This window comes from Echeneis naucrates, chromosome 1 (genome assembly GCF_900963305.1).
Source record: "Echeneis naucrates chromosome 1, fEcheNa1.1, whole genome shotgun sequence".
NCBI classification, from domain to species: Eukaryota; Metazoa; Chordata; class Actinopteri; order Carangiformes; family Echeneidae; genus Echeneis; species Echeneis naucrates.
The window spans coordinates 14,480,878-14,493,901 of record NC_042511.1 but is presented as its reverse complement, the minus strand read 5'-3'; the positions used below and the strand labels follow the sequence as shown (position 1 = coordinate 14,493,901).

The 13,024-nt window shown below is 41.3% G+C and overlaps 1 protein-coding gene across 1 annotated transcript; it reads right to left on the bottom strand.

Moving 5' to 3' along the window:
• Nucleotides 1-242: 242 nt before the first annotated feature.
• On the bottom strand, nucleotides 243-8,072 carry adamtsl7 (ADAMTS-like 7). The gene is made up of 12 exons (XM_029497295.1): nucleotides 7,938-8,072; nucleotides 7,104-7,233; nucleotides 6,815-6,990; nucleotides 6,602-6,701; nucleotides 5,737-5,925; nucleotides 5,219-5,348; nucleotides 4,346-4,568; nucleotides 3,352-3,525; nucleotides 3,055-3,228; nucleotides 2,786-2,965; nucleotides 1,796-1,940; nucleotides 243-714 (listed from the first exon to the last, which is right to left on the bottom strand). The coding sequence occupies exons 1-12, from the start codon at nucleotides 8,070-8,072 to the stop codon at nucleotides 560-562; spliced, it is 1,911 nt and encodes a 636-aa protein (XP_029353155.1). The 3' UTR covers nucleotides 243-559.
• Nucleotides 8,073-13,024: the final 4,952 nt, after the last annotated feature.

Sequence of the window (13,024 nt, the reverse complement as noted above, 5' to 3'; positions counted from 1 at the left end):
CATTTTTTGGACATAAATGGCATCAAGGATGGAAATGAGTCTTAGACTTTTCTTATCCCTCACATTTTTGAGAAGCATTTGATTTAGTGGGTCTTAACTACAAGCAATTCCTGCCAGCAGCGAATAGTACACCTGGATTTTCCTACATTTATTCCCCAAAAGCACATTTTCTGTTTTGCAAGATTTATTCCACTCAGACATCTTAAACAAATAAGGAGACGCCAGACAATATCTTATCTTATCCTAGGCATCAGACAGTTGAACATTTTCAGTAACAAGGAAAACAGAGTACCAAAGGTTGTACTTTATTATGAATAAATATGCGATATGAGTAGAATGCCAAATGTGACAAGCCCGGAATGGAAACACTTACAAGATACATTCAAAACCTGAACAAAGCGAAGTTAGTTTATAAGTTTTCATCCAGTTTGATGTGAAAAGAAACTTCAGCAGCAGTACTCATGCTGTGAAGGTCAGTTACTCTATTGCAGACTAAATGACTGAAACTATACACATGAGGAGCTCTCCAGACCGAGCTCGGTGTCCTCCCGGGGTTCCATCACCTGTGGATGTGCTTCTTTTGAAAGGAGTTCGGGTATGTTTTCTGAGCAAGAGAGCAGGAGGAGCAGCACACACTTCTGTAGTAAGGATAAATGCAGAGTCTGGCTTGAACTACCACCACACAGTTATGGTACTGGTCACTGCATGAAGGTTCTGAGAGAAGAAACAGAAAATGGGGAAAGCAAATTTTCATCACGTCTTACTTTTGAAGGGGAGCTCAGGACTGAACTTTTAAAGAAGGAGGCACATGTTTAAAATTAATAAAAATGTGTAACCCCAATTAACCCAGAGCCATTTAAGGGGCCATCCACCCCTGAGTACATGTGAGCAGGAGTGCCAGGCAAAAACGACATAACCAGTGTCATCTGATCATCTGTTTGTTTTCATTCTTTAAGTGTTTCAACTGACTTTTCAGGAAACAAGAACACTTAATTCATATTGAGGTTCTGATTAATGGCCCTCATCTGCACCCATTCAGTGATCCATTCATAATTCTTGAACCCTCTGACTGGGGAAGGGGGATATCTCGTGGTAGATGTAGGATTTAATGCAATTTCCTTTTACCATGTAAAAAAATACATTTGAATTTAACAATGTTTAACAATGTTTAAAGGACAAAGAGCTACCAACAATTCTATCACCGCACAATAAATTCTCACGAATAAATGGCAATCACCGCAACAGTTTCCTAGTGCCGCTTTCAAGTTCCAATTTCAAGTTCAGTTCCTCAGAACACCAGTGTGTGAACAACTCTGAATCATCATCACTGTGGGTCAAGCTGAGGGCATGAAGCAGTTTTCCTGCTAAAATGTACTGAGAATAAATTATTTCTGTATACCATCAACAGAAAACCTCCATTTACTAGTGAGAAAAAAAGGAAACATGGATTTTCGATTCTCTGTTTCTCTCAGTAACAATAATAAAATCAAAAATAACCCCATCTCAACAATGACACAAATCCATGTTGTGTTTTTTAGCTGGAATACAGGTTGCTATGTTACAGGTTAATAATTCTTCACTACTTTATTTATTTACTGTTAATATGGGATGGCACATTCCTAAGGCTCGATATCACTACAATATTTGAGGGCAATGTTACGCATTTATGGGTCACTTTTTGAATTATTTGTGTTGTTTTGTTTTGCAAAAATTTAATTCAATTGTTCTGATAATTTCCTTACGACCTTGAACACACACAAACCTGCTGTGATACAACGCCACTCACTCCACTTACTGATCTCAGCTACACAAGGTTGGTTGTTGCATTCTTCTCGACTCTCGGGGGTCATAGTGGGGTCACATTGGTGGCTTGGTGCAATGTTATCGGTAAGACAGCGCACTTCTCGCACCCGGTAGCCACCGTCGCAGGAGCGAGAACACTGAGGTGACACAGAAACAGAGCAGAGGCAGACATGAGGAACATGGACTCTAATCATTCTTGTTCCCATTTATCATTTATCTTTATTTTGCAACGTACATCTGAACTTCCTTTCAATCATCAGGTTTGTGGTTTGGCACGTACACAACAGACAATACAACGTACACATATGCCTCTAGTGATATCTGGACATGCCAATAGTCAGTTCAATTTGTTAAGATTACGAGATATCATTATTTAGAGGCTAGGCTACACCACAGATCCACACAAATCACTGAGAACAGTTCATACTTAGATGACCTTCGAATTAAAAATGGTCTCTATTATACTGTTGAGATCATCTTCTGTGGACTATACAGATAATTTAATCTCTTGGGATTTGACAAAACAACCACCTCTCATGGTCCGAAGAACTGTTTTTGTCAGAGGATGATGCTTTCTCTGGTGTCATGGAGATAGATTTCTTATACTTATCTGTTGCTCTAATGCATTCATATATAAGGCTAAGCTGACTGACTTTTCATGGCAACAGTATCGTTGAGACTGTGGGCGGCCTCACCCCTGGGTAGAGGTTATGTGATGCTGCTCTGAACTCTGGCGGAATATATGGTGATTGCAATTCCTTTTCCTTTTGAATAAAACTCATCTCATTGACTATTTTGGTGGCAGCATAAAACACATGAGCACTGTTTGATATCATTATAAATAAGTAAAAAATATTTGGTGAACTGAACCTTTAATACTCCCATACGTTTCCATCAAATGCCTAGAGCGCTGTGTTTGTTTGCCAAAGCAGCAGTTCATAGCATACATGGCAGAATGATTGAGGACAGTGTGGACACTTACGGCGCTCCACTCTGTGACGTACCACTGGACGCCACATGGCTTCAGTCTGCAGGTCTGAGCTGTGATTGGCTGAGGCAAACTAGAACATTTCACCTGGTTCACAACCTCCATGTGGCCGTGGTTGTTCAAAATACACACCACACTCCGGGTCTGCGTGCCATTCCCACACTCTGCAGAGCACTTAACCCACACAGGTAAGTTGTTGCACCAAACGAATGTTATCTGAATAGTGTCTCTGAGTGCCATGTGCATGTATGTAGGTGGATTACCTGACCCCACGGTCCTGTGTACCACTCCGGTCGGTTTTGACATGGGCCTGAGTCACAAGAAGTCATTTCCTGTGGACGCTCACCTTCACACTTGTCCAATGGGAGATCACTCACATGATCCATCAGGCATACGGCAGTCCGGGTTCGATTCCCCCTGCCGCACGATGCTGAGCACTGATGGTTAACACACATACGCACATGGCATATCAGCGCCACTTCAAGATCTCAACATGGTTTCACTTTGGTTTGTTCTCTCTGTCATAGACACACAGTGAGGCAGTGAGGTCTCTGAGTTACCCATTGGCTCCAGAGGGAGGTGAACCAGCTGCGTGCGCAGGCTCCCATGTCACAGTTCTGCAGCACGTCTGGTTTTAGCTTCATGTTACACTCCTCATCCTCTTCCACATCGCCCTGGTTACTCAGACACACCACCTCTCGGCTGCGCTGGCCCACCCCACATGGTACTGAGCACTGGGGGAAACAGACAGAGGGACACACATACCCATGCAGCCATACATGCATTGACAACTGGTCACTGAAACAGGGACTGAGGCACCTTGCTTTGGCAAATAAAGTTATTATTTTGCATTGAGTCCCATCCCTACTCCCATTTTTGTTGCAGTCTACATGCAGGGCTGTAACTAACGGGGGCTGACCCAGTGAAGCTGTGGTCGCTCAGGTGTAAGAGTCCTGGGCTGGAGCTCTCAGTGCTTTTGTGAATGAAGCCATGTTGGTTTGTAGCATGACGTCAGCACTCAGCCATCCTGTGTTACAGCAGCTGATTGTTTGAAATTAGCGTCAACAAAGTGGTTTGTACGAGTTTTTTGGTTTTTTTTTATTCATTCATTTATTTGTTATGGGTTTTTTTTGTGTTTGTGTTGCATCAATTTTATCTGCTACAGTTTTGCTCAGGGCTTACTAAGTCTCAGAAATAACACTACCATTATTGTGATGTTTTTCTATTCAAGTCTGATTATTGTAGCACTAAAATTTATTATTTGCTTTAAAATTTGGCATGCAAAACATTATTAGAATTACGTTATTAAAATGTAATTTTCATATTGACCAGATATATTATTGTGTAGAGTGCTATGTCTTAGTGTAATAGTAACCTTTCTACATAAGAAAGGGGCCTTCTACATTGTAACAACCATTTTATATGACTCAAGAATCTGCTTAAAGAATGAAATACTAATACTTTTAAATACTACACTCTATTAAATAGAGAGTGCAGGTCTTGTTGTCATTATCTTGCATTTTGATACTCAGATGTCTGTGTGTGTTTTCTCACCGGGCTCCACTCAGATTGAATCTGCCATTGGCTGCAAATTTTCAGCTGACAGGTTGACTTGGTCACCGGCTTATCAGATGCCTCGCACAGGTCTGGCGCCACGGTAACCGAGGACTCTATCCCATTGGCAAGGAAGTGAGTGACCTGACGGCAGATGACCTGGCGGTGCTGAGTGCCAGGCCCACATCTCCTGCTACAATCTGACCACTCCCCAACATCCCAGCTGCAGGTCAGTCAGGGGACAGAGAGAGGGTAAGCAGAAATAAAAAGCGGCTTGTGGTCCATCACAAAGACAAAAATGTGGTGATACATGAGTTTACAAGCATAGCCGTCTGTCACTTTGACCACAGTTATTGTGTGCGCAGTACAAGGGGCATTTTAAAGCCTCTAGTTTTCTCAAAAACGAGACAGTACAAGTAACAAGAAACATAAATCAGCATGTGCTGTAAAGGTCTAGATGTTTCCCCTCTGTCTGTAACCACTGGAGCATGAGTTTTTCAGTCCTCTGTTTCTGATGCATCCCCAGTGGAAACATTTATTTCAGATAGACATCTACCGTGGATCAACGTCACTGTGGGATAAATATCTAACAGACCCCAAACCAAACATCCAGTCAACACAGTAACATCCTGATATATCTTGGCAGTGGTATATCTAGTGGTATTTACCACAAGACGTGAAAACCAAAGCCACACCAAAGTGAGTCAGTGTGATTGACGGAGACTGGTGACTTATGGCTGCACTGTGTGTGAGTGATGAAAGTTCCCCTCTGTCACCACGTGGTACTAATACAGTGTGCATGTGTGTGTACCTTATTCTGCATATGTATCAGGATCAATGTATGAGACGTGTGTGTAAATGTGTGTTACTCACTATGCAGGGCAAGGCCGGGTGTTGCAGTCTTCTTTGAGGCTTGCTGGTTCAAGGGCAGGGTCACAGAGGTCAGCAGGAACAGTCGCCTGGGAATCCTTCTCAACACACTCCCAGAACATTTGACGCCTGCCTGCCAAGTGCACACACACACACACACAAACATATACAACACTCACGACTAAGAAAGTCAACATGTTTCTCTGTAAACATCTGACTATAGACACGTTTTGACAAGCACTCATAGTTATCATGTGTTAGGTCCATGTATATTACCAGCGGTCTCAGCTACACAAGCATTACAGTTACAGCTTTCAGATGAACTAGCGTGTCATCCCTCAACTTAAAACATTTCATTACTATTGTTAAGATTATTTGCTGCAGTAGACAAATTGCAGATATCTGACTAGTCTTTCTGCATATAAACGAATAAACCCAAGGCCCAAAATATCTGTTTGGTTTGATTTGGAAAGCATTAAATGTGTGATCACTGGTCCTCTGTGTTACGTATGTTTCCTCACCAGTGCCGCAGGTTGTGCTGCATTCTGTGTACCCAGTCTTTGCCCAGATGTAAGTGGGCTGAGGGTCAGAATCCCCACTGCGATCAGTGGGATCCTTTTTGGGGTGGGGAGCCTCCAGGATTACGTAATTGTTGGTATTGTCACCTTTGTGGGCTCTCTCGCCTGGATTGGGTGGGTTTACTGTCTCAGCTACAAGAAAGGGGAAAATTTAGGGATATAGCAAAAAATCATAACAGAAGAGAAAAACAGTGATGGAATGAATCATAAAACAAAACTCAGTGAGTGTTAAAGGCCCAGCACACTTTACACAGTGACTAACTGTGGCTGATTGGTTGAGCCATCAGGACTGTGTGGGTGCGCACTACAATCCCAGCAGGATTGTAGTTGGTAAATATGGTATACTCAGTCATGATGCATGCTAAAAAACAAACTGACTTGAATGTTTTGTTGATATATCACATTCTATGGTGATACACAAAGCAAATTGGAGAGCTTCTCACAGCTTCTCAGTAACACCTCTCTTGTTATATCCAAGATCGCTATCATCATTCATTGATAACAAACGTCAGATAATATATTATGAACTTGAATGTGGCTGAAGTGTGGGTGGGGTGAGCACTGTTTTCTCAGCATAAAGATGCATATTTTTATCAAATGTTACCGAAAATCCTAATCAAATTCTAAAGGGGCCGGTTTCATCTCAAAATGATACAGAATGGACTCGCTATAAGCCTCCATGAGGACACAAACAGAGCTACATGTTGTGATCTAAGCTCAAATCAGAACATTTATTACGAGAAAATGGGACTACAAGCATTTAGGGTCACTGTAAAGCAGCTTGAGGAGTGTCATTGTGTCCACTCACCCAGTGGCAGAATATCAGCTGGCTCAGGAGTCGGATGGGTGTTTCGTAAGGGCACACTGTATTCATAGTATACACTGGGTTCCGGTTGCTGGTAGATTAACTATAGAAAAGAGAGGCAGTGGTATGTACTAATTCATGCATCATGTTTAATTAGGAGACACTGAAAGGATGTATACAGCGTTTGCCAGTGTGAGTTGCCATTTCACATCTCACATAAACATGAAGGTCCTCGTTCAGAGGACCAGGGGCAGTGATGGACTCTCCATTGCGTGAGCGGATTTCGTTGGGTCGGCGGTACGTCAGCTGTGTTCCAACAGCAATGAAGATCCCAGGCCTGTCAATCACCCAGTTTCCGTTGATGATGGAGATGCCAGTTTTGGTTCGCAGAGCTGGAGGAAAGCCCCACATTTATACTTCACTGCAGTGTATGTGCCACTGAAAATATTTATGTTGTAAAGTACTGTAGATATGTGTGGGTCTATAATTATGTGCGAGTGTGTACCCAGGTAGTTTCGGCTCTTTACTGCCTCCTGAATGAGGATATTTCGTGCTCCTGCAGGAATCTCTGCAATCTTATGATAGCCAACATGGACGAAAGTACGGGAGAAATTCCCCTTCACCATTTCATACCCCTGCCAACACAAACATTCACACACTTTTATGCAGACTGTGCCATCAGGGACACACATTGTATATACCCACTTGTGCACATGCACAGACGCTCTCTGCATGCTCCTTGCACCACAGTTTCACCATCACAGACATGTGTTTCAACAGTACAATCATAAATTCCACTGGATCACATTGCTGCTCTTTCTCTCTCATTTTCACTCGTCCATCCTGCTCTCCAGCTCTCTCTCTCTCTCTCTCTCTCTTTCGCTGGAAATCCCACAACTCACTTAGTCTAGTCCAACAGTTGGTTTGAGTTGGGGAACCTTTCTGGTCTTCCTCTCCTTTCCCCCTCTGCACAGATCTCCATTTTGCATGTTTAGAGTTTACCTCTTCTGCTCTTTTCACATCGTGTCTCTCTCAATGTACCTTTCTTTTTCTCTTCCGCTCGTTTCTTTATTTATGAATTGATATAGCTTGATCTGTTGGTGATTAGTTACTGTGAGTGACAAAGAATCAAAAAATCTATAACAACCTAGAGGGCATGCAGTTATGCCCCTCTGCAAGACTTTGGTTGCATCCATAAGAACAAGTTGCTTATGACACCCATACTATAGCTCATAAAATCTTGCATAAATGATGAAATTACAGCTTCAAACATTAAGGGAGCTACAAAGGAATATGTGTTACATTTACACTACTTTCCTGGGATGTGTAGATATCTTACCTCCAAAGGGGACTGGGTGGATTTGGTATTCCAGGGAAGAGCACCTGAGGGGAGGCAACGATGACAAATGAAGAGTATCAGAACCAGAGCTTTACCCTGCTGCAGGGAGCTGAGCTGCTGCCACAATCCAGCCATCGAGAAACTGAGGGAGGACACTCGCACACACACATACACACACATGTTTAATGGGGGAGTGTGTGTTTGTGAGATGGGTTGGCTTGAGGGGTGGGAGGGAAATAAGACAAAGTTTGGGAGGGATGTAAGAAGAAATGTGGAGAGAAAGTGAAAAGAGTAGGCACATTTTTTAAAGTTATTTCAAGTCGAGGTCACATACATTTTGTACTTCAGTATGAATGTTGTGATAGCACATGGAGTGCGTGTGTGTGTGTTTGTGAGGGCATGCTTGCATGTGTGTAGGTGTGTGTGCTTGTGCCATGTGGATAGGCTTCTGTGGTGTATTTCACCCAAAACCAATATCTATGCCTGTGAATTGTCATGCAAGATTGTGAAGTTTTGGATACAGATCATTCTTGAGCTTGCTCTGATTTCTCTGCTTTTTATTTTATAAAACTTGTCTTGCTCCGAGTTATTCCATTTTTCATTTGAGCAATGATGGAAAAAAAGGAAGGATAAAAAGTCTGAATTAAAAATACCACAGTAAGAAAGGGCTGGATTGAGCCTAATCAAAAAAATGTGCAAAATCTATTCACAGCTTATCAAAACTTCTCTCTGGTCTCTCTCTGAACACAAAACATGGAAAGTACCACTATTTGCAACAGTGATTCAATTTCCCTTCATCTGTGATTCACACCCAAAAGATGCCCACTAACATACCATACTGGGGGAACAATCTGAATCAGAAATGACTGTAAATCCTACGGTTTAGAATCAAAACCGCACACTTACGCACTCCCAACCTCTTCATCTATCAAGGTTATGGTAATATTTGCATAGACATAAATGATTAAAATGAGATCAAGCACATATGGGTGCAATATATTCCCCTGGATGAATGTTTTCGTTCTGGGCACAGACCTATTTTAGTCCTGTAAACACAATGTAGCGTAGCTTGTCTGGCTCTTTAACTTTCCACAGTTTTATGTTGTGGAGTGAGGAGGGATAGGACTTAAAAACCAGGAAATACTTCAACTCTGGTCTAACTTCATTTTGGTAGAAAATAAAATGGAGCAGAGATAAAAATAATAATAATAATAATAATAATAATTTCCCACCTGTTTTGTACCTATGTTGAGTGAAAGAAAGCACACTTAAAGAAAGAAAGAGCTTTTCACATAGATTGCCAACTGAAACAAACCACAGCTGTTCACAACATGGGGGTGAATTTGCCAGGATTCAGAATTTCACAACTCACAACTTTGTGACTGCAAGTGGACTCATGTTGGTGAATATTTGCGTGTGAACTCTACAGAAGTATATGACTTGCATATGTGTGGAATGAGCACTGTGATTAAACATCCGCTGTGCACTGTGAATCAATGGAGTGAGGGAGAAAACTTCTCTGTGATCCTGCAAAGTCTCACGAGGATGCTGGAAGCAGCATGGATGAGAGACGATGCCCACAAGTATCACCTTTTTCCTGTCTTTGTGCATCTGTACACATCACTCCACGTTGGTGCCCTTTGACCTGAAACACTCAAAGGCAGTCGTGCACTGCAACGCCGTGATAACACAACACAGCACAGCACAAACCTATACACACACACTGTCAAGATCTCCCCACACCTGGCACATAGCCACAAGACGGTCCCTAACAGTAAATGTCACAGAGCTGTGACATGGGCAGTCTGAGAACATCGAAAAGTCCGTCAGGGAATATTTGGAATTCTGTGCAAGGCGGCTAATGTTTGGATTGTTATGTCTGTTATTCTGTGACAGTTTAATAGTTGCCATGTCTGATATTTCACACGCTTACTGTGAGGCCCTGAGGCCAACTGGAAGTGGCACAGCAGCTCCTTCACAAACGGCTCTGCTCAAATTCTGACGTGTAAAAGCATACAGCTCTAAACACAGTACACAGAAAAAAAGAAAAGCTGAATCAAACCGCAAACATCCACGTTAACACTAAAAAAGTTGTAAAGATGATGCGGTTTTCAAATTAGAGTAATTGTCAAAATGAAATGTGAGCTAATGCTGATTTGGGATTTTCAGTTACTTTCTGGAAAATCAGATATATGTGACTATTGGAAATATGTTTTGTTTGGTGTATGTGAAGTTTTGGCTCTCTCTCTCACTCTGTGTGTGTGTGTGTGTGTGTGTGTGCGCGCGTGCATGTGTGTGTACCTTGTACATATATGTCCTTACTGGCCACACTGGCTCCAAAAAATAAAAAGATGGAAAAAGGAAAAATTGATTGAACACAAAATGAACAAAACGGTCAACATAAATTTAGCTCACCATTCAAAACAACAATTTCTCTTCCTTGCATTCTTTTAATATTGATTTTCCCCATTTCCCTCTCTCCCTATTTCATTTTTCATGTCCCTTCTTCCCTCCTCCTATTAATTTTCTTCTGTCCTCACGCTTGCCTTCCCCTCTCTTCTCTTCCAGCTGTGGGCTGTTTGATGTCCCTCCGTCCCATCCTGGCCAGCTGCCACAGAAACCAAATGAAGGGTTCTGCCATCCCATTGACACCTGGTCAACCCCTAACCACCAGTTACTTTCCTAACAACCATGAGAAACACAGGACGACCACTGATCAATCACTAACATTCCTCTGCAGTTGTCTGTCAGGACGTAATATTTTCACTCCATGAACACGGCTTGCTTACATTTTACAGTCTAATATGGGAATTGGATGGCATGTTGTGTGACCCTAAAAGCATGATGTTTTTTGGTTTTTTTTTCTTCGTCCTTCGGGATATTCTTCAGTTTTTATGTCTCAAATTGACAAGAACAGGCACCGTAAGTTTTCTTTTGTTAACTAATTTAATAATGGACAGTAATCACAAGAGTACAGTTATTGTGGCATTGGCACAACAAGAGGACTTTGACAGTGAAAGTGGTTGTATACACTCATTACAGATGGCTGACAAGTAAGCAGGGGTTTGTTAATTTGCATTCAATGGTCTCTGTACTCACCTCTCACCTTTTTGTAATTACAGGCTTGATACCAGTTCAGGTGAAGACACACACCTTCTGACACCATAAATACACCTCTCTGGTCATCTTCTGCCCTGCATACCTACAGGGTCAAGCAGAACAGTTAACATGCTAAAACACACAGAAGGCTTTTCATCCCTGAGGTTGTGTATACCTGCGCATGAATGTACATGAAAGTGCGTCTGCCGGTAAATCTTAAAACTAACCACAACCTTTCAGAGAGGTGTGACCATCCATGTGCCATGCGGTAGACTGTTTGTTACTTTTTAACAAAACACAAGGATACACAAAGGGTTTATTTATTCATAAAGTGTATAAATACCTAGGGACATGCCAGAATTGGTGACTTCTGTACATTATGTGTCATGCCTGTATTTGGCCACCACAAGCTCCTTGGCTTGCGAGTTGAAGATAGAAACCCTTTTCATACCTATGAAAGGGTTAGGTGACACAACTATAACTTTTTGGACTGGGGCGAATTAGATTTTTGTGGAAACTTTCACATCTGTAAAAAATTGTTTTATTAAAGTAAAAAAACTGAATCCCCTGAAAAGCAATGCACTGATTTACAGAGCTCTCTCATGCTAAGGAGACAAATGCCTGCCGGCATCTATGTCAAGCAAGTGTCTGACATGGCATAAAACAATATCTTGGTTTCTTTTCTAAAACACATCCAAAGAAGGTACAAGTATGAAAATGGAAGAATCATATCTGACTATATCACTTCCATATTCATATGCCATTTGAAATTTATTCAGCAGTTTAACGTGTTATGTCACAGTTTAAGATTTAACAAAACTGTAATTAAACATAATCGATTGTCATAAAATTACAAAACTAACCAGCTGCACAAAAATTTTAAACCATATTCTAGCCAAATGGTTCTTATAATCCCAATAATCCAATAATAAGCCTATAATAAGTAACAAAGAAACAGCGGCATGGAGTATTTCTGCTCCATAATGCCCTCTATTAATGGGGATTTTTTTTTTTTTTTTTTGGGGGGGGGGGGTTATTAGGGTATGGTTTTGTTAGATAGCACAGCTTGAAGAGTGACAGGAAACAGAGAAGAGAGAATGGGTAATGATGCTGGCCAGAATTTAACCAGTGCCGCCAACAGCGCCCTCTTAGCCTGTTTATCAGTGCACTATTATTATTATTTATTTTTTAATTTTTTAATTATATAAACTTTTTTTTACCAAGTTTTTTTTTTCTTATTTTAGACTGCACTATTTGTTTTATCTACTGTCTGATGATATTAAAATTATGATTTACTATGATAGTAAAACAAAAAACAAAAACAAAAACAAAACTGTTGATTTAACCTTATGTTGAAGTCCAATGAAAGATGTACCGTTGGACATTTATTTATGTACTGGATTTATTATGTACCATGTGGAGCTAAATATCATAACATACTGTGCATTTATACTCATATGAGTTGTATCCCTTAAATCTATTTTCCTACGACTACCGTAGCCTAGTTAGTTCATTTTACAGTTTTTTTTGTGTTGTTTGTTTTTTTTTTTTGTGTGTGTGAAATGCCTGACTACTCCACGGCTGGAAAGGTCTTAAAGCTATTATTCATGACTAAATCATGTTTTTTCCACCTCAGACCGTAGAGCTATATGCATATATTTTATCTTTACTGTATATATTTCTATCCTTATTCTATGTTGTTTGATTTCTCGATGTCTCTATGTGTAATGCTGCTGTCACACTTCAATGTCCCAGCCTGGGATAAATAAAAGTATATATCTATCTATCTAGAGCTGAGTGGACTCCTTCGTGCCGCCGTTGCTGCAGCAACCTTTACTCGCCACAAGATGGCGGCGTTGGCGACAAGCGGAAACCGGAAGCAGAAGGCGTTGACGTGCGAATTTCAAACTTCTGGAACAAAACATTTCGCCCAGGCGGCTTCTCCACGCAGCTTGAGACCCGATTTTAACATCCTCCTCTCCCGTGTT

Coding starts and splice junctions, on each gene's coding strand:
- adamtsl7 (XM_029497295.1), bottom strand. CDS start 8,072: ATGGCTGGATTGTGGCAGCAGCTCAGCTCCCTGCAGCAGGGTAAAGCT. Junction 5,926..6,601: donor AGCTGATATTCTGCCACTGG/GTGAGTGGACAC, acceptor CCTTTCTTGTAG/CTGAGACAGTAAACCCACCC. Junction 4,569..5,218: donor ACCCGGCCTTGCCCTGCATA/GTGAGTAACACA, acceptor ACTGACCTGCAG/CTGGGATGTTGGGGAGTGGT.